The sequence below is a fragment of the Amblyomma maculatum genome, chromosome 7 (assembly GCF_055883805.1).
Source record: "Amblyomma maculatum isolate TAMU_Amacu chromosome 7, ASM5588380v1, whole genome shotgun sequence".
Lineage (NCBI taxonomy): Eukaryota > Metazoa > Arthropoda > Arachnida > Ixodida > Ixodidae > Amblyomma > Amblyomma maculatum.
The window spans coordinates 82677923-82699253 of NC_139350.1; the positions used below are offsets into that span (position 1 = coordinate 82677923).

The window sequence follows — 21331 nt, forward strand, 5'->3', positions numbered from 1 at the left end:
GTTGCAAAATTTTTAAACTCCAAAGCCCATTTAAATCTAATATGTTTGTATTTTTACTAGGGAGGAAAATGCACCAGCTTCCTTTAATATCTTAGCCAGCACACACACAATAAATTCCAGTTTCACCATTCATAGCAATTGTCCATTAAGGTTGGATGCTCATTAGGAATAACAGTTCTAGCCTGTAAGATGACCAGAACTTAGCAGCCCATAATAAAATAAATTGCTTGTTTACAAAGAGTTAAAACTATGCAGTTGGGACTAATTAGTTATTCCAGCTGGAAACTGGAAGGCATTTGATTATGGAAATTCAATTGGGTTGGAAATTCTTATCGAAGAAAAAATTGGAATATGAAAAGATGCCTAAATAGAATGAGGGCTTCAAGAAAAAATGTAAATTCTGACTGCAAACTCAACTGGATAATGTAAGACTCTCTAGCAGGATCTAGAACACCTTTTACAAGTGAACCCCTAAAACTTAAAAGAGCACTAGCTAGTACTAGAATAGCCAAATCACGTGCCCAGCCAGGCTGAAAAATTAACGTCAATTGGTTTCATGCTTTTACATTTTTTCCTATTTAGACCAACTGGAAAACTCAATCGGCCACAACTGAGCTCCCTTGCATTTTCTTGAATAAATGCATCGCATCTTGCAATTCCCCGCCGCAGCTCTCAGAATAACTGATAGCATGGGCAAAACTACAGTAGGCGTTAGTGCACTGACGGCTTTGCCAGTAAAGGCACGAAAGGAATAGACTGGCAGAAACAAAACCGCCAAGGTCAACAAAAGGACAGCGGAAAATGCCAGCTCATCAGCCGTCATCCTCCGCTGTTTATTCTTACTCTGGGTGACGACACAATTCTTCCTATTACGCAGAAAGCGGTGAACATTGCCTAATACTCAATGAACAGTTTTATTTCGCACAGATGTGTGTGGAAAATTTACGAGCAGAGCAGCGTGCGGGGAACTTCGTTTTTTTTTTTTTTTTTTCGTAGAAAAAAAATGGAGCACCTAATGTAAGAACCCGTGTAACCAAGCCGTTGGAAAGGGCAGTTTTTTGACGCTCAGATTATGCCTTTCATTATGGGAACAGGGCAGGCAAAATTTCGGGAAAAAAAAAAAAACGATTTTTTTTTTATTTTCTGCCATTTAAAACTTCTATTCGATAGTCCAGTCTTTCATTTACGCGCACACGAAATATTTACTCCGAAATCGGCATTTTTCGAAACCTAGGCGGCAACCAACACCGTCCCGTCCCCCTTTGACAGCTTGCGGGATGGTTGTCACTCATCTTACAACAGTGAAAAGCAAGTTAGCACATTTTGTTTAGCCAAACAAATGTTCCGATGGAGCCGAATTACTCGCGACTTGCGGTTTCTGTCTCCTGCTATGGCATGTTTTTTTATTTAGCAACATTTTTTTTTTAAAGCTGGATACTCAGTGCGCTTCCAATGACTAAGAAAAAGAAGTAGAAAAGAAGGCAACGCTTCCACGGCAACCGGCATAAGTCGATCAGCAATGACACCAAATCTCACGCAACATAATCCAGCGGCGGACGCCGCGGTCACCGCGCGCATCTCTTTTGAAGGTTTTACGCTCGGCGGGACGCATGGAGACCATAAAGGCAACTTTTTTTTACCATGACAATGGCCTGATTGACATAAACCTTCTCTCGTGTGCCGACGCCGAAAGCAGTTCGTGTAAATCATATGGTGAGGATTTATATCTTGTTGAAGGCGTTGCCCGATAAGGAGTTGCTTGCACGCTGCTCTCCCAGCAGTGTGTAAAGGGGTTCTCAGCGCACCGGTTCTAGACATCCAAACGAAAAATATCGAGCAACATGGCTCTACCTGACATTTGAGGTCTTTCGGAATTTCTCCAGGGTGGTTCAGTCCTCGGTTTATGCTTAGCCGACCGGTCACTAAGGCGGCGCGGAAGGCAAGGCAGCTAGCACAGAAAGCAAGTATTGATAATGGAAGTGACTAAAAGGCTGGTGGCTATTGAAAAAATCGTCAGAATGCATTTATAGAGTGCTTTATTTGAATAAATCTATTTAACTTCAAACGAAATTATCTCAAAGCATGAAATTTTGCAGCATTTGACCCGTTTTTTCAGAAACTACAGGAGCTAGGGGGATACAAATGAAGAACTATTTAGTTAACATTACAAAAAATCCTACGTCCAGAAAATAATAATCCTAGTTCAATATCACTATCTAAGATTGCCGATTAAGATGATAAAAATGTGAAAGCTCTAACACTAGCAGATCATGAGGAAAAGGGTCACAAACATAGGCTATAATGCATGGGAAAAATAGGGCGTATACCATGTCCCCTGACGACGGTTAGTAAGGAAACAGAAGCTTCAGTCTGGTCAGTAAGCTGAAAATTTCTCTTTATAATGTTTCCCTACCTGCAAACAGTCTAGAAAGCAATTAATGTGAAAAAGCGTTTCCGAAAATGCTTAGTCACACAGAAGTAGGGTTTCTTCACCAAGCATATGGTTGGTGCTAATGCGTTACTTTTCGGAAAGCAAGAGTGCCCTGCCACGGCCCGCTTGCACGAAAAGTCTAGTCTTATTCTGATCTTCAGGCTTAATCAAACCTTATTGTACTCTAAATGTTCCCTAGCCGATAAGACGCTTGCACGAAACAAACTAGACTGGAACCTAGGCTGCCTCGAGCAGTCTTATCCCAGTCTTCAGTCCAACATGGCTGCGCTTGGTCTGCCTCGAGATGCTCGCCGAACTCTCGTTGCGCGGCGAACGTGTGTCCCGTGACAGGACGAATCCCCTCGATGCGCGCAGCGAGAAGTAGCTGCAGCGGCGTCTACGCTTCGGGCGGGGCGGCTCATTGCCGACATGCTTTGCCCTGAAATCAAGCGCCCTACGCGCCGGAGCGGTGCTCCGAGCGTCGAGCTGCAGGTGATGCTGGCGCTCAAAGTGTTTGCCTCCGGATGTTTCTTGACTACTGCCGGAGATATAATCGGGGCCCACGAATCGACAGCAAGCCGCACAGTGCGTCGACTTGCTCTCGCCCTCGACCACCGCAGCAAAGACTGGATCCGGTAAGCCTCTTTATCTGCTTCCCTCGCTTGTTTCATTGCCGCTTGCTTATCTTGACTCGGCGCGTTAGCTTGCGGTCGGAGCAGCTGAGCATGCGTGCTGTACGTAGGATCTCTCAAGTGCGTATATTTTTTGAACATATATACTGGACGCGCAGAGTAACGCGAAGGTATCACTCACCGTGCGCATTCCGCGACTTAGTTCGGCCGACGTGTTTTTCATCATATGTGCGCGCGCGAGGGTGTGCAAGTCTGCGCATGACACCGCCGGGGAACTAAAGATCACTACGGTCTTTTTTTTTTTTTTTTTCCAGTTGGCCGTCGCAGAACGAGCTGCAAGATGCACAAGGACGATTTCTACGCGGTCGCCAGTTTTCAGCGCGTCGTGGGTGCGATCAACGGCACTCATGTGCGGATTTTGACGCTGGACCGGGCCTGTGTACGTGCGTGTACTCTGGAAACACCTAACCCGATACCCATCGCAAACACCTGCGCGGGAGCGTGTTAGACGACACCCGTCAGCGGCCGCGCCGCCGCATCGCTTCTGTGTATATGCAGTTCACTCTCCTTTCCCAAGCGAGGACTCTCCGGCAGTCTTTTGTCTTTCTCATTTACCTCCTGTGCCTCTCTCGCTCCTCGGCGCAGTCACGCATGCCTCGCACTTTCAAAACGCCGAGAGGCACGGGATGCCTGTTGCTCAACGGATTCCGGCAATTGGTCTGAACACCACGTGCCGACTAGAAAAAAAAAAAAAAAAACTTAATTAGACGGACGCCTTTAGCAAGATCAGCAGGCGCTTTGAAAGGGGAATTGAGAGCGAATGTACCCAAGGGTGCTGACGCAGTGCATTAGGCAGTTGTTACTTTTTTTTCTCGGAAAAGGCAAACTCATTGTTAAAATTAGAAAGGGTTAAAAATATGAGCCTGGAGCCTTGCTTGGATGAGCGTGCTGTTGCTTTTAATTTCACGACCTACGGAGGGAGTGCCTGAGAATAAACGAGGGGAGCTCACCGAAGAGGTCGGTAGGGTTGCTGCAGACAGTACGCTTTACGAGCGACCGTCCCTTTTTTTGTATTTTGTTTCCCCGGCATAAGCTTGCATGAATGCCGTCTCATATTAATGCGCCGAGCAGGCAATATATACACCTTCAGCTCTGTTCTTGCCCGGAGATAGCAGGGCCTAAAAAGGAGCACGAAATTCAGGTCTCCTCAGTGCTCTTCAGTTTTGGTCGACTATAACGCCGTTCGTAGGGCAGAGAGCTTCTGTTTTTACTTGCGCACTTCGGCCTCGGTTGGGAAACGCTGAGATGAGGTACAGAGGGTAGACGCTGGCATCCCAGTTCGTTTGTGCTTTCCATTAGTTGTGTTTTGTTGGGTCATGCGAGGCGTGCGCGGGAACGTGAATTAGTTCTGCTTTCTTCACTTTGTATTGCATCTGGCCACATGACACCCATGTCAGCATGCGACTGTGTTTTTCTTGTTTTGCGCATTATCAAGTCACTCGGAACTAATCATGAGAGAAGAGAACCGAGAGGGCTCTACTTAAGTTGAGGACAAAGCAGAGGGCTATGGAACGAAAAATGGTAGGGGTAACATTAAGAGATAGGAAGCGTGCAGAGTGGGTCAGAGAAATAACTCAAGTTACCGACATTCTAGTGGAAATTAAGAAGAAGAAATGGACATGGGCAGGACATGTAGTGCGAAGAGAGGATAACCGATGGTCGCATAAGGCAACAAACTGGATTCCAAGGGAAGGAAACCGTAGCAGGGGGCGGCAGAAAGTTAGGTGTGCAGATGAGGTTAAGAAGTTCGCAGGGGTCAAGTGGATGCAGCTAGCACACAACCGGGTTAAGTGGAGAAATACGGGAGCGGCCTTCACCCTGCAGCGGGTATAGTCAGGCTGATGATGATGATGATGAAGAAGTCACGCGGGGCCCGCTAACCGAGAAAGGTGGGCCCGTCGACCAACCCGGCTACTGGGTACTGCTGCGTCATGAAAGAGCCTGTCTGCCCCATGGGCGGCGAACGAAGCATTAAAGAAGGGATCATTCCTAGAATCTAGGAGTTCTCCTAATAACTAACAATGCACTGAATACTGAACATACTGACGGTCTCTTAAGGAGCACAGCGTGGCGTTAGCATACTCCTTGTCATAGGCGGGCCAGAATGGGGAGGCACGCTCTCAATCAGAGCAAGCCTGCGGCCGCCTGCAGCTCGTTTGAGGTTAAGTACACACTCCTAGGAGCTGGAGAATAGCGTCTTTTGTGGATAGGGGATTCCCTGCGATGTCAGCGGGCTTTTGAACGGGTGCTACTGCCTGCCATGTATCGCTGAGGGGTTCTGCACTCGCCCTCGCCGGACACAGCCTGGTGTCCTGCGAGATCCTCATTAAGTGCAGGGCTACGCACGCGTACAAATCAATGGTGTGATTAGCGTAGTCTCCGACATTAGCCTACACCGAGACTGGACAGCGAGCTTAACCCAGTGTTCCGGTGTGAATTCGAAACCACAAAGGATCCTTTCGAGCGAAACAAAATTTCACTCATGGGAGCTCTTGCGGTTGTGCCTCTAGTGAAAGGCATGATCGGGAATTTAATATGAAAGCTACAGGTGTACATGCGATGGAAATTATAGGATAGCTTGAATATACGCCCACAGGTGGGCAATGTTGTTTCCATTCACAGATACCGCAAGAGGAGTGGAGAGGCGTTTCTCATTGCCACTATCGAGTATCGCCCATGCTTTCCGCCTTTTTCTCTTACTAGAAAAAGACGATGTAACTGATAGCTCTGTCAGCCACAGTATCAGCTGAGAGTATACATGCAGAAGTGGTTACCGGTAGAGCAAATGGAGTCGTAATTAGAAGGTGTAGAGCTCAAGTCGAGCTTGTGACAAAAGAACAAGATGCAGACGGTGCAACAATGTGGCCAGCACAGAGCTGCTGCCGTGGACAATGACGAAGTAATTCGAGAGGATTTCATGCTCCGGTGCTCGTCAACAGCGGGCCGCGTCTAGTATCTCTCACACTTCATGCTCTCTGCACGGACTGTTAGTGGACAATAGAGACATTTTACTCCACGAGAGGATATTTATATTTTATTAGAGAACGCAGATTAAATATTCAAAATGTCCACTCCTTGGAGCGCCAAGGCCAACATATATTCTAGTTGAGCCGCTGCATACCTGGTCATTTTTGTTTGAGAAAATCAAACAGATAGGTTAAAAACGGAGTGCTCTACACACCTCTTTCATCGATAAGAACTGGTAACGTACCGCACGAACTATAATAGACTCGCAGCTCTTCGAAGTAACCGAGAACAGACAGCGCTGCACCAAGTAAGCAGAAGACGTGTGAGACTGTCTGCTTTCGGCTCATTCTGAACACTGACTGAGGTTTAGCTGGCTCATTTTTAGCCCCTCGTTACCGGAATAGACAGGTTCTCCTGAAGGAACACTGCAGTAACCTCATCTTCCCATAAGGTAAGCACTACAAAGCTTGCCATCTTCGTGTTGAACAACGCTTGCGTTGGCCCGCAAGCCACAGAGCAAGCTACAGGGACGAATAGAAGAAAGCACAGGGCAAATACGCGGACAGAAATGCATGCAACTTACCCCATTCCGCCGTCGACCCTCTACTTCCAATTATTTGTGGGTGTTGGGGAAGGAAGCAGCGCACTTTTCGCATTATGTGACATTTCTTCTTATCAGCGGCATCTGATAAGAAGGGCGGGGGAGGGGGAGGGGTGGTCTGATATATGCCACCTCTCAAAAGCGACCTACTTTTAAGAGCCTCGATCGTCCACCTGTGATTCGTACACGGCCCCTGTTCGCCGCTGTTCTGAGTTGCGGCGGCCATTGTCCATTAAGGCGGCGGTCGCACTCCAGCGGTGAAGAGACGATATTTTTGGTGATATTCATACGCCTACTGTGCCTCACTCGTTTGGTTTATAAATTCGATTTCAATATCTTATACATTTGTAAAGCTTATTTTCTCTGCTTTCGAATGGTGCATTTGGTTTATAAATTGCTGCAAAAATGTTTAAGCTGTAAAGAAAAACGCAAAGGTAAGAAACGGCTTTTCAGCTCTACTTGTCTCAGGAAATGCAAAATTGTGCAAAAACCTTTGTACCTAGAGGAAAACCGTTCGAGATATTTAGAGATTAGATGTCAATGAACAAAGTTAAGCATTTTTATTAGGGTGTATTGCTTAGTTTATTAGCCACGCACCTTTGAACAATGTATAAAACAGGTAATTGTATATACAATAACTTTCAAGCTATGCACTCTGTTGCGGAGATTTTTTGCACAGTTGGAGATCTTGCAGGGTTTGCTTTTTCCTGAAAATATCAGTTGTATGCTTCATATGGTGTAAAAGTCATTTGTGATCAAAGTTAGCGTTTTTTGTAAAATGGCTAAAAGAAAATACTAAACTGTTCAAGTAACAAGCTTTTGGCGGGGCTGAGGTTTCGCGTGGAAAAACTTTACACTTCGCTGTCAGAGGATAAGCATTGGTTTTGCTCTACGACGCTCCGGGAATGTGCACGGTCAGGGTGATTTCAGCTAATTTTTTCGTGGTTCGCTTGAAGCGCGCGAGCTCTTCATGAAACCTTTTTAGCATGATTGAAATGCTCCATGGCTTGTTTTTTTTTTCTGTTAAAGTTTCTGGCTTTCTTTCCTTTATTCTACTGGTAACAATTATCAACTACAAACTGTACAAAAAACAAATAATAGTGAAATAGCAGAGCCACGTGCAATAAATGTAGTAGGTAGCGCCATCTATGAAATTTAGGTGCAGTAAGAATGTCGCTGTTCAGAAAAATTACGAGGGTGACCCTACATATATCCTGAATCTGCCTGAATCGAGGGAGATTTACGAGAGGGTACGACGTTTCTACAACGTTTTTACTCTGCCCTTTCCTTTCCATCCAGCGAGGGACGCAAACAACGCAAACACTATCTGGTTTGGGCGAGTGGCCGAGTTGAACTCCGGTGCAGGGGTGGTTTGACTCGGCCCGACCCCGCTACAGAAAGCATGTAAGCGCAGTCGACTTGAGTGGGGGCATAGTGGAACGTCTTGGGATGGATTTGTCACAGAGGGGGACATCCGAACAATGGCTGGGGTATTGTTTGGGTCTCCCCCTCCGTGTCAAATCGAGTCTCGCTATTCCGCGAATGGACCTTTTTCCAACAAGGCACCCTTCTTGCTGGTGTCAGGCAAAGTATTATTGACGGGAGGCGTTGCCAAGAATTTGTGCAATTTTCCAAGCGGTAGTTGAGTGTAGGGCTGCTCTTGTCTAGCCTGTGTGGAGAAGCGTGAGTCATCTGTGAACATACCCCCCCCCCCCCTCCCCTACAATGACAACAGGAAGGTGGTGAACCTGGCCGCGTCTTCTCTGTTGAGGCAAGCTGCGAGAGGTGGGGAGGGGGCGGGGGGCATGTTGCGGGAGGGCTGGAAAATGCTCGCCGTTTCCTGCAAAAGGATGCGAGCGAAGTCCTCCCCCTATTTTCGCATGCCATCCCAGCGAAAGGAGGCTGCGCGCATGCGCAGTAGCGCTACTTGCAATAACCGCGAAAAACCGCTAGCACACTAGCATCAACACGGGGAAACCGATGCACCAAGAGGCCTATTTCTTTCCACAGAAACGACTAAGCGGAATCGGCCATTCAAAGAACAGTGCTGTCATAATTTCAACCTACCAGCTGGAGATGCATCCAGACAACGCGAAATCTCTCTGCATTCTTATTATCGAGTCAGCCTTACACTGAAAGTGAGGCGTTGAAGTCTTGCGCGTTAGAGGGTCGGTATCATGCAATCCCTCGAAGGAAAAATAAAACTTGATGATACGGAAATTATCGAATGAGGAGAAGTGGTTGTTACGTGCCGCATAAATTCGTTGCATGATATGAAGACTTTACGAGTTCACAGCAAAGATAAAAGTGGTAAAAGAAATACTAAAATTCTGCTTAGCTTTGCAAACTCATTAGAAAAAGCAACGGATGCTAAACTGCAATTTATTTACTGGTATCAGCCCAAGTAAATTCCTGTTTGTTTATTTTCCACATCTTAGGCACGACTGAAAAAATATGTTACAAAAATGTGAATAAATTTGACTTTGCCGCCGCAGTTCCGTTCAATCATCGTCAACTACTCACGCTCTTAATCCAGTGAAGGGAGGAACAAAAAAAAAATGGTTGACAGGGTCGTAGCAGCTAAATGACCCGACCTTGGTCTTCTGTGCTCAACGTTTCTTCGGAACGTCCCCTTTATTTCTGCTTGACTTTGAACTGGCAACTGTTTTGTAACGAATAATGTTTCTGCCGCTTCAGACTGCGAACTCATAAGCAGAATTAAAGAACAACTGACACGCGAGATTGTAGAAGACAGAAAAATAAGAGAACTCAAAGAAGAATGTGTGAGCGATCCTTCGATATCACTCTCGACAAAGGAATGAAATTCTTGGGAAAATAGAAACATGTTAATTTGTGCTACGAACTAAAAATAAGCAAGGACAACTATTGACTGAAGTTCAGCTAATTATAGCTATATTATCAAACTTGTAATAACGTTTGATAAAGAAAATTTTTGTCGTTTGCAAGAGCTGGCAGTTTACACTCCAGTGAAGGAGTGTAAACCAGCTACAAAAAGAAATTTAACAATGAAGATGAGGCATGTGCTGTATGTGGTAACTCCAGTGAAACAATTGACCATACTATACTCACATGTATTGGTATCCATCCGGAAGTTGATGCAGGCGCAGTCACTGTTCCTGAAACTCTGGGGTTTAGATATACCAGTGGCCGGGTGAATAAACCGGCGGTGGAAACTAACAAAAAACGACTGGAAGATTGGTGGCTTAAAAGCTGAGAAGTGACATAATGTTAATAATGTAGAAACAAAAATTTAATAAATAGAATGATGGTTTAGCTAACCAATATAAAACAATAATTAAGATATAGGGAGAAAAATGAGCCTGAGAGCTATTGCTACCACCCTTTACGCATCCAAGAGTGGTGTAACACTTGGCTAATGTCATTAACTTCTACGAAAACCTCTCTTCTTTCTTTCCACCGCCGTCGCAACCACCTGGACGCGATTTATGCAATTAACAATATGCCCATTACATCAGTAGACTCCTATAAATATCTCGGCATCCACTTGAGCAAAGATATAACCTGGTCGCAACACGTCCACCGTATAACTAATTCAGCTAACCAAATGATAGGGTACTTACGCCGTAACCTTCTTAGCATCCCGTTGAATAAAACTGCTTGCTTACATAACATTTCTAGGGTCGAAATTAGAGTTTGCATGCGCCGCGTACGATCCTTCTTTTACTAACCTTATTGAAACTCTAGAATCTGTACAGAATCGCGCTGCAAGATTTATTTGTTCCGACTATTCATATCACACCAGCGTCTCCGCACTTTAATCTCGGCTTAACTTTCCTTCACTGGCCTGTCGTCGCAAGATCGCTCGTCTTTCCTTATATCAGAAATTTTATCATACCTTTGATCCTGAAACTACTACTATCGCACGTGCTCATCGCATTTCTCGTAACTCTCACCCTAACGCCGTCCATCCAATGAAAGCCTGCACCGATACATGTTATCAGTTTTTTTTTTTTTTTTTTTTTCATGAAAACAGCTGAGACTGGAATGGCCTTCCATCCGAAGTGGCAACCATCACCAACTTCAACCAATACAAAACCGCCATCGAAGATATTCTGTATTCATATTAAATTTCATAGCCCACTACTTGTATGTCCCCGGACCCTTTAGGAATAAATAATTAAATAAATAAATGAATAACAATATCTAGCCACACTAGCCTTTTTTTTATACCTTTCCAAGCTTTTACTGAATTGTGTCAATGTTCTCATATATACACGCATCAGACGAAGGAGCGCGTGCAGGCACCAGGTTCTTCGCCCAAACAGGACTAGGAAAACAAACTTCACACGCAAAAGCAAAAAAAAAAAACAAGCCAGAGCGGAAGTTGAGCACCCCAAAGCCTTTTGCGATTGGCTGCCTTGCGAGTCACTTCCGGGCGAAACGCGATGTTTTCTAAAAACCCAGGAACTGAGCAACAGCAGACAACGGGTGAAATTGCACGAATGTGTGCTTGCTAGCGCGCGGCGGCGAAGGGTAGCGCTGCGCCGACGCCATTGTTTGCTGCTTTTGAGGAATCGGGACGCACAATTTTTGACGTTCCGCTCAGCAACATGCCGCGCAAACAATGCTACATAGGCTGGACGGGGCTCAGTAACGGGGCTGCATTTCGCAGTTGCTGCGCCGTCGGTCGTAATCGAAGACGCCGGGCGGCACAGTAGACGCTGCATCATTAGGTGTCGGTCTTGAAACGTGATAAAGTGGACGAATGAGTACACTGTTCAAACAACCAATCGGGCACGGACGAGCGCCTTCAGTCAACTAAGTTAATGAAGCAATCAGAGGTCGCTAAACTCGGTTCGCGATAACCGCGGGTTTGGTCCGCCGTGTATGGGCTAAGCACGGAGGCATGCAGGCCCCTTGCTCCGCCCCTCTGGCATCCCTCGACAAAGCCCGACAAAACTTGGTAATTCCAGGTTACAGTAAATTTATTGGGAGTGGATATATTGCCGGCAGCCGGCAAAACAGCTCGGGATATAAGACTGCCGGCAGTGTCGTCTCATTGGCAGGCTACAGTCACGTGATGCCGATCATTCCGTGAACACGGTCAGTTGGTCAGTCCTCGCGGGTGGCAGTGTTCATCCGTACGTGCCGCTTATTTTGGACTTTACTGCCGCGTTGAACACTCTTTTCCAATGGCCAGCTGACCATCTAACTATGGCGGCTGATGATAACGAGTCTCCGTCAATGGCTGCGCTGGACAGCATCGCCGATGCGGGAGACAACGTCAGTTTCAACGTTGGCGACACGTTTGCAAGCTTTTCGGAGCTTGAGAAGATTTCTCGGTACAGCAGTCAGAATTACATCCAGCTGTGGAAAAGGGATGCACGCACCATCGAAGCGGCCAAAAAGCGAGTCGGCAAGATTGCGGGAAGCATGCCCGACGCGCTCAAATACCAGTCGGTGAAGTTTTGTTGCATCCACGGTGGAAAGAAGTTTGCAACCACCAAGGCGGCAGAACGAAGCTCCTCGTAAGTGAATGATTATGCTGTGCAGACCTATTACATTGTTGAAATAAGATGCGTGCGCTTCCTTCAATTCTTCCTTAGGCACATATTTCATAGCAGTGTGCTCCTTAGAATGGTTGCGGTTCACGGTGTTTAATTTACGCAGGTCGACAGCTTTAATACATGTGCTTTTATGTATTATAATATCTCGACCCTGTAACATTTGGTACAAGAATTGAACTAAATCCGTTTTCTGTCGCATAATCCGTAACCGGTAATGTTGCCGAGTTTTCTAGTTGAAATGGAAGCGGCGCGTACCCACGTTAATGTGCGCCCACGTGGTGTCTTGATATGGCTTCTTTAGCTTGGAACACACCCCTTGTAGGAGGTAACACCGACTGCCAAGCTCTGGGGGGTGGTGTGGTTGGTGCTTTCGACTCATGGCACTCGGTCTGCTTGGTGTTGCATAATAGGTTACATGAATACGCTTGAAATACAACTCTTTGAGCCTATTATGCTTGCTATCGAGTCACGGTGCGTATTCGTGTAGCTTATTATGCAACTTCCATCACACAGAGATGCGCACTAACGGAATCCGCGACGGACGTCAGTCGCGTTGCAATCGAAAGCTTGCCTGCTATAACATGACTAATTACAGAATTGCGACACTTGTGTAGCTTTCTACGGATAGTATTTTAACAAGGGGTAACCTCTTGCATCTTATTTTGCAGCGTTTTGGTGAAAAAAAAAATTGTTTTGTACAGGACTTTCAAGAAAGACAGCCCATTCCACATCTACTTGGTTGCGAGCAAAGATGGTGCGCCCTCAGAGATCAGGAGCCTCGTCCTGGCGCACAACCATGCCTTGTCAGAGGCACTCTTTAGACATTTGCCCCAAAAGCGAAAGCTAGCACCTGAGCTTGAAGAAAAGGCAAAGGAAATGCTTGAAGAAGAGAGCAACAAGGTGGTGACACTAAAGGACCTTTGAAACCTAGCTGCAAGATGCAACAGCCAAGCTCCCGGAAACAACCCCCAAGCCACAGTCACAATGTTGCAAAATGAATACCATGCCTCTGCCCGTCTCCTGACTGATGAGAGAGATGAACTGAGGGCAGTTTATTTTCAGGATGAAGGCATGAAGAAGTCTTTTGAAACCTACCCTAAAATCATATTCATTGATGCCACATACAAATTACTGGAGACCAGGATGGCCTGCTCTTTAGTGATTATTGAAGATGGGAATGGTCAAAATGAGGTTGTGGCTGTTGGCCTTTTTGCCACAGAAGATGGTGACAGGCTTGAATGGTTTTTCAAGGCATTCAAAGAGCTCAACAAGAACTGGGAATCTATCAGGGTAACTATGTCAAGCGGCAGGTTGTTACGAAAGTATTTCCCCAATCTTCACTGCACATATGTGCCTTCCATACTCTTCAGACCATTAGAAGGGAGGTAAGCACACAAAACCTACAATTTCAAGGCCGGTTCATGAGACAGCCCTCGATCTACTTCAGCGCATGGTCTACGCTGAGAGTGAAGAGGAATATGCCCGCTTGTATCACACACTTATATTGTCTTCGCCCCCCACCTGTAACTGGCTACTTAAACTCAAATTGGCATCCCATTCATGAGGAATGGATCATGGGCATCAATCAAGTGGTCATGCGGAAATTTTATGTACGCAACAAACAATCGTGCAGAGACGATTGATGCAAAGATTAAGAGCATTGTTGACCAGTATAGCTAGCTTGAAAATTTTGTGTGCAGATTTTTCACATTTGTGCACACAACACGAAAAGAGGTGATGCACAAAGCAGCCACGATGCTCCAAAAAAGGCATGTGACTTCAAGTACTGATGAAGCTCACATGCTTTACTGTGAGCTTCTGACCCCATACACATTCAGGCATGTGGAGCAGCACCTGCACCTCTCATCTAGAGTGTGCGTGAATTCAAATGATGGGGAGATGGCAGAGGTGGTCATCAATGGTGTGGTAAACTCTGCTTCTGCAAATTACTGCTCCTGTGGGTTCAGAAATGCAATGTTGCTTCCATGCTGCCACAATCTTGCAGTAAGGCATCACTTTGGACTGAATAAGTTTGATGGAAGCCTCTGCAGTGATAGGTGGTCGGGAAAACTGTATGCGCAAACCGTAACAGTGCTGTTGGACTGTGAGCAGAATGAAACAGCACCATTGCGTGTTGAAAAACAGAAAGATGCAAGAGTTCTTTCAAGTCATCAAAAATTTAGAAAAGCAGCTGTGGTAACAGGAAAGCTTGCGAGCATTGTAGCTGAAGGTTCGATGCCAAAATTTGCAGAGCGAATGGAACTGCTGCAAGATCTGCTTTGCCATTGTATGAATGACCAGGAGGTGCACTTGCAAAAAAAAAAGGCAAGTGTTCAGAAGCAGCAGGCAGAAAGAGCACAAGAAGTGCCTTTGAAGACATCTGTGCAGATAATGATAGTTCTGCAGAGAATGTTAAACCTTTCCTGAAAAGGACAACTGATCAGAAAATGCCCTCTGATGACCTGCTAGTCTCTGATGCAAGCACCTCTGACACTGTACCAGTGGGAAATCAGGTGATTTCCACAACTGCCGAAAATTCTACTGCACATGACCTTAATCACAATGACAATCTGGAACACGAAGCTGATTTCAACATGCGAAATGAAAATCTTCCAACAGCAAACGAGGCTATTGATGTATCAAGTGATGCGCTAAGTCAAATCAAAGTTGCGCCAGCAATGCGGAAGTGTGGGCGGCCAAAGGGACAAACACTGACCGTAGTTGGGCTGATTAAGGAACGGAAACATGTTGCTGGTGAAAGCATGCCCTTTAAGCTCTTGTCAGCAAGAGAAAAAAGAAAAATTATTCTGACATTGTTAGTCGGCGAATGTGCTGCAAAAGCTGCAATGCAAGGCAAGGAACTGGGAGAAGCCGACGTTGAGCAACGGCCAGAGTTAGTGCACTGTGGTGTTTTAGACGAAAATGTCGACATAAATGCTGTTAGAGCTCATTTTTCAGATGATGCCTGGCTAGCCGTGACTGATATGTTACAATGTAAACAAAGGCTGCAGCAATGGGAATGTGAAGCATGCAAGACCAATCATGATACTCATGACTCCATCATGTGTGACTGGTGCTTGTCATGGTACCATTTGCCTTGCGTGCGCCTTAAGAGGCAGCCAAAAGCAAAGGTCTGGCAATGCTCCAGTTGCGAATAGCGCTATTTTGTATTTTTTTGTGTGCAAAATAAAGAGTAAACAAAATGTATTTGTGCCTTGTCTCTGCAGTAAAAATGAAGGATGTTGCACTTCATCACACTAGGAAGTTTTTTTTTTCCCCTCACAGCCTTCTGGACACATTTAAAGCTATTTCATTTCGGCAAACATATGGAGACACAACAAAGCTACAAGATTGTGGTTTATAGGGTTTAACCTCACGGTTTTTAAGAGCTCGTTTATAGGGCATCAGCTGAACCTCTGCGGCAGATAAAACCAACAATTGTACATGATGGCCTCAAAACACTGTCCGCTTCCAAAATGCGAGGAATTTTATTTGGCAACCAATGGGGGCTAACTGCCGTAAGAAACTTTCCTTCCACCATGGCTTGTCCCGTCTGGTAAGCCTAGCAGTGGATGCCCAGCGAACCTGCCGGCATACTTTCCCGATGGCAATTCTGCCGGCTGCCGGCATTTTCAAGGCGTTCAGTGCGATACTGGCTGCCGGCATCTTTACCCCATAATCAGTACTGCCGGCTGCCGGCAAAATAGGTCTCAAAAGAATATGCCTGCACTATAGTCACGTGGTCGTAGCCAACCAATGGGGGGCTAACTGCCGGCAATTTTTCGGGCGGGCTATTCTGCCGGCATAATAGGCGCTTCCAAATTTATTGTGCCGATTGCGCGCACTTCACCTCACTGAGAGTGCGGCCTTTCTGCTCGACACCCAAACTGCGACTCCTACGTCGTTGTCTCCGCATCTACCATGCTTCCTCTGATCCTTCTCTCCCTTCGAGAATCCTCCCGGCGGGTCACTGCAGGCATACACCGCCGCTCCCAGACGCGGACCGCGGCCATTTCGGATGAAGGGACAGTGCGCCCCGCATGAGCCAATATTTCTTTCTCTCCTTCCCTAGTCCCCATCGCCGTTTCGTTTCCCTCATTCCGTGGCTGTCTTTCGTCCGTCAACGCTTGGCGGGACGCACAGCACACACACAAAAAGGCGACCGCTTGTCCTGCCGGCACTTGGTGCAAAACCGTGCGCAAGACGCACGGTTTCGTAATTACGGTCTCCCAAACAGGCGGCGCAGTTGGGAGATTAGCACAGTGAGGTTGCTGTATAAGTTTGTGTTGATACAACAGAGTTGGGGTTAAAATCAGTTTTAGTAAAGCGTAGAACTAAATTTACCCTTGAGTTTCTGGTTGTCACAACAGCGTAAGAGAGCCGGAAAACTGCCAAATATCACGGTTTTTCGATTCCTGTGGAAATCATTCAGCACGAAACGAGGCAGGTGATGTGGACCCAGAGCTGTACGACGTACAAAGAGGACGGGACAGCGCTTCATGCGTATGGCTTGATTACAGCGAGAATCACATGTGAGCGAAAAAGTGAGCGACGCGACAAGGCGGCGCGGTGAAAGCGATCATAAAAGTCATCATGGTTCACTCCACCGCCTACTGGGGAAGACGCATGCACGCGACAGCGCGAACCGAGCGAAACGGCGACGACGCTCTGTGTAGGTTGTGTGGCTGGCATAGTGGCCGCAAAACCACTGTCAAATGCAACAACAGTCATAACGATTGCAAGTTATTTTGCGACAACATGGCAAAGCAAAATGTATTTACAACAAACCGTACCGAATACGAGTAGTCACGTGACCCCTTGTTTCTTCTGTTTCGGTTGCGATTAGACGTTCTTTGAATCCTTGGCTATTCACCATTGTTCGTTGAAAGCGAAAAATTTACGCGGTAGTGCACAATCACAATGCAGCGCAGCAAAATAAAGAAAGCATGCGAAATGAGCGGCAGTGACATACGCTTACTTCCGGGCGAACGAGCGAAATTTTCTATTTCGGCAGGTCCGAACGACGAGCCAAGCAACACATGCAGTTCAGTTCGCGCGAAGGCTTCGCGCGACGCGTGCCGCCGTCGCGTTCGCGTGAGTTTTCGCGTGCATGTGATTCAGCCTTAAGCCTTACCATTTCTACAGATTATGCTTAATTAACGGGGAAAGGAAGTAGCGTAAAGGGCGAGAAAAGAAAGAAAAACAACACACGCTAGATCTAATTATACCGAATTTTCTCTCTGCATGAGTTCCCGCCCATATTCACATCTGATGATCTGCTTCAGTTTATGGCAAGCAAGCGTGGAATGCATATATCCAATCCCGGAAACTGAATTACACGCACTGAACAAAACAGCAGCAAAAGAATGAAACTCACCTTCAGCCTGATGTACGCAACACTCTTCATTTGACTGCGGATTTCCCGAAGATATCACAGGGTGTTGCTGCTGTGAAAAGTTATTAGCGCACATTGCACACGGGCTTGACGTACAGTTCGAGACCACGCAACAAACTGCCGTTCTCAAAATACTAGTCAACATTTTCAGCACGTGCTGAAGATTGCGACCACTCGGTTGGCCAAGAGAGCGGAAACAAAACGGCAGTGGTGGTTCGCACACGCAGCAGTGGGGTCGCTTGCAACCTGGCGAGGCAAAAGACGAAAGACGTCGAGTGCGGGGGTTGGCCGCCGCGCGAGAGATGCTCTTTTTTTTTTTTTTTTCGAAGACGTGGGGAGGGGAAGTCGCCGGCGCATTACCATTGGAAGGAAATTCGAGCCAAATCCTCCCATCCTTCTCCGCTTCGTGTTTTTTTTTTTACCCTCCTCCTTCTAGCAGCATATGTTCGTGCCCTGAGTCACGGCCGGTCTCGAGGGAGAGAGAGCGCGAAGTGAGAAACGCGCTTTCCCTCGAGAGCGGCCGTGCCTGAATAAAACTTTTGAAACGAAGCGCTCGCGCGTGCAGAGCGGTGCCATAGCGGTGCGGCCACCGAAAGGCGCAAAATCCTCCCGGCAGAGAACGAGTGGAGGCATTCTTTGGTTTCTTTTCAGCTTGTTTTGCAAAACCCACATGGTGCGTGCGTGTGTCCGATGAAAGACACGAAAGTAGTAGAAGGAAGTTCCGGTGAAGCTGTTAGAAAGACCTGTCAGGGCTTTTTCAAGAAAGAACAATCGTCGCGTGTGATATGCGCCGGGTGCAAAATTTCCTGGAAGAGCCGATGCGCTACCCTCATTACCAGTGATTCCCATATGACTAAGTATCCGCCGAAGGGTGTCAAACGGCATCATCTAGGGCCGTAGGAGACGAACGGAAGAGTTCTACGGTGGGAAGCTCTGAGGGCTTACCAGAAGTGTAGAATGAATGAATGAAAAACTTTATTCAGACAAAGGGAATTCTCGGGACATGGGTGGCTCCAGTGGCCTTTGCCGTCTTGCGCGCTCTGTAGATCAGTTTGAGCTGGCCATCAGGCGTCGAGTACGACAGCGCAGCCTCCCAAGATATGCAGTAGATTTCTCGGAACACCGTTTTTGCCATTTCAAAAAGTTGCAAGTTTGGAGCCTGGTTGCATATACACTAAACATTTCTCGTAAATTACTTTCTTAGTGAATAAGTTTACGACACTTTTGCTAATAAAAACATCAAAGAGAAAGCGTTTTGATTCAATATGTGTTTTATTAAAAAATCCTGAACTTTGATTCAGGAGCAGTGCGCTGCACAAAAGTCCATTTTCAGCCCTTTGTTCTGGCATGATGCTCCTACATTTTTCCGCTGAAACTTTTGCCTGCAAATATGGAGGTTATATTCTCTATTTAAGGCGAAAAGTGCAGCTGTAAGACTGAAAACGTTTTTTCCATGATGCTTCAAAATCGGCTGAGGTTCAAAAACGTCAAGAAAACGAGAAAATTTGATTTGAATTTAAAAAAAAAGCCATCTTCGATTTTTTTTTTATTTATCACAATAATCCCACATGTCTCGTAATTATAACGCGCTGAAAAAGTTGTGCCGCTGGGACTACGTTGACCCGGCCTTCACTTGGTAGCGTGCAGACTCCGGGTTGATGAAGGATTTAATCTTCGAAGTTGGTAAAATATATACAAGCAGGTTTAATGGCACTTTGAGAAAACTTATTTACATGAAAAAAAGATATATCAGCAAAATGGCAAGCGTTAAGAGTTCATAGCGAGAAGCGTTTGGATGAGGCGTTTACCCAGGGCTCAGAGCGTCATTTCGCGCTCTGCAACGTCCTTAAATCCCCCCCCCCCCCCATGTCCAGCCCCTCTCTGAAGATGCTGACCAATCAGTTCCAGGGCACACCTCTCAGATATCGGCATCCAATCGAACACGTCACTGCACTGATGATCTGATGCGCTGACTGGTCCAGTAGTGTTTCGTCGGGCTTGGTCGGTCACTTGTTGGCGGGTAGAGCTTGGGAACGGCGAGGAGGTAAATTTTGATTGTTCTGCAAAGATCCGATATGGTGGTTCCGGCAAGTTGATTTCCTTCTCAGAAACCCAAGTGTACGTGCGCGCCACGAATACTGCTCCCAGCATTGTCCCTTTCCGGCAATTGCAACTCTTTCCTGCATTCCCGGGAAATCCTCTAATGGCCGTAATCATCATGCTCCTTTCTTCTCCTGCACATCAGCGGACATGTCACTCCGGTCGTCTCCTTTGAACAATAGGCATTCCTCACTTGACAATAGCGCCTCTTGACGGGAAGGGTGAACAGCTGAACAAAAGCACTTCCGGCTATTTCTCACAGGGCGACGTTTCTTTGTATTTTTCTTGACGTTCCCTTGACAGGGCCAACTTGGCAGTTGCAGGGTCACGACAAAGCAAAACATGCTCACACAAAAAGATTCAAGAAAACAGTAGGCTCACTTAGAGCCCTTGCACCAACAGCACATATCAATACCATGCCCACAGGCGAACAATAGGGCGCGCAAGCGCGGACCATGCACAGTCACAACAAAGTGTTGAATTATATTGTTTGAAATTATAAAAATAAATACAAACTCAAGCTCATGATTGAATTGTTGGGCTTTACTACGAAATGGTAAATAAATTCGGGGCAATGAAAATGCAAGCAAATTTCCTTTCGCACGGTTTACAAAAGCCTCACAATCCCCGGATTTATTTTTTGCGATTACATTGTGCTAAAATTGGAGCAAATTCGCTTTTTGTATAATTTCTTAAGAACTTCTTAACGTCGGTCAAACTTGCCTGCGCTGTGTAGGTTCTACATTGTATGCGGTGCTTCGCTATGCAATAGATTATTTATTGATAGAGAATAACTGCACTTTTAAAATCTTTTTTGAATCTGCATACATAACAGGAATCTGCTGGGATCTCGCCAAAAGTGTTAAATATAGCGTTCTTGATTTCTGTGCGCTCTAACCGATGTACGACCGCTCCATCTTCCTGTCTCCTTCGCGCATACAAGGTGGCCGTTTCTGAGATAGCTACTACGGCGATGGTTACAAGCGATACCTATGATAGCGGCGCGGGTTAGCGAAATGATATCTTCGGCGTTGTCGGTGACGGCTCACTCCTCCCTCCCTGAATTCGCACATCTTTTTTGTTGGGACTTTGTCTAGAGCAATCGAGTTCATCCGTAGTGTAATATTCTAAAACCACAGTGATGTCTTCCTGCTGTAGCTTACACCTAGTGAATCTCTCGAAAGTGGACCACATGCCTTCCTGCTCTGCCATCTTCCTCGCTTTTTGAATTATGTACCTTGTTGCCTCAGGTACGATGACCAGTACATCTTTCACAGTCAAGGCGGATGGTAGTAGTGTCAGTAGCTGGCAATGTTCTTAAAATTATGAGCATCGGTTGTAGGCGGCATGAAGGTTGCTTTCCCAGCTACTCCAATTCGCACACTCCTCTACTGGTACAACAGAGGTACCGGGGACAGTATATGCTGCGTGTATCTCTCATCGGATTTCCCTGACCACCACTCTTGTCACCACTCCCTGCTTTCGCTTTGCATATGAAAGTCTTAGACGTTTCTTCACAATGTTCAGTGGTTTGAAGGGCGAAATTTCGGAAGAAAGACCTACCCTGGCGTTTAAGTTTTCCACTATTTCCTGCTC

General features: G+C 46.3%; 3 protein-coding genes and 1 pseudogene across 3 annotated transcripts in view; 3 read left to right on the forward strand and 1 right to left on the reverse strand.

Moving 5' to 3' along the window:
• The window catches only part of LOC146183758 (uncharacterized), a 102504-nt gene extending 84691 nt beyond the window's left edge, over positions 1-17813 (reverse strand). The window contains exon 1 of the mRNA XM_084608759.1: positions 17618-17813. Coding sequence (XP_084464885.1) covers positions 17618-17780 — 163 coding nt within the window. The 5' untranslated portion in view covers positions 17781-17813. The remainder of the gene's footprint in view (positions 1-17617) is intronic.
• LOC146183759 (uncharacterized) lies at positions 11888-13164 on the forward strand. Its single transcript, XM_084609545.1, has 2 exons — positions 11888-12201; positions 12942-13164. Exons 1-2 carry the CDS (start codon positions 11888-11890, stop codon positions 13162-13164), a joined length of 537 nt encoding a protein of 178 aa, XP_084465671.1.
• Positions 13801-14876, forward strand: LOC146183760 (uncharacterized; annotated as a pseudogene).
• LOC146183761 (uncharacterized) lies at positions 14688-15568 on the forward strand. Its single transcript, XM_084609546.1, has one exon. It carries the CDS (start codon positions 14688-14690, stop codon positions 15396-15398), a length of 711 nt encoding a protein of 236 aa, XP_084465672.1. The 3' UTR covers positions 15399-15568.
• Positions 17814-21331: the final 3518 nt, after the last annotated feature.

Coding starts and splice junctions, on each gene's coding strand:
- LOC146183761 (XM_084609546.1), top strand. CDS start 14,688: ATGCCCTCTGATGACCTGCTAGTCTCTGATGCAAGCACCTCTGACACT.
- LOC146183759 (XM_084609545.1), top strand. CDS start 11,888: ATGGCGGCTGATGATAACGAGTCTCCGTCAATGGCTGCGCTGGACAGC. Junction 12,202..12,941: donor GCGGCAGAACGAAGCTCCTC/GTAAGTGAATGA, acceptor TGTTTTGTACAG/GACTTTCAAGAAAGACAGCC.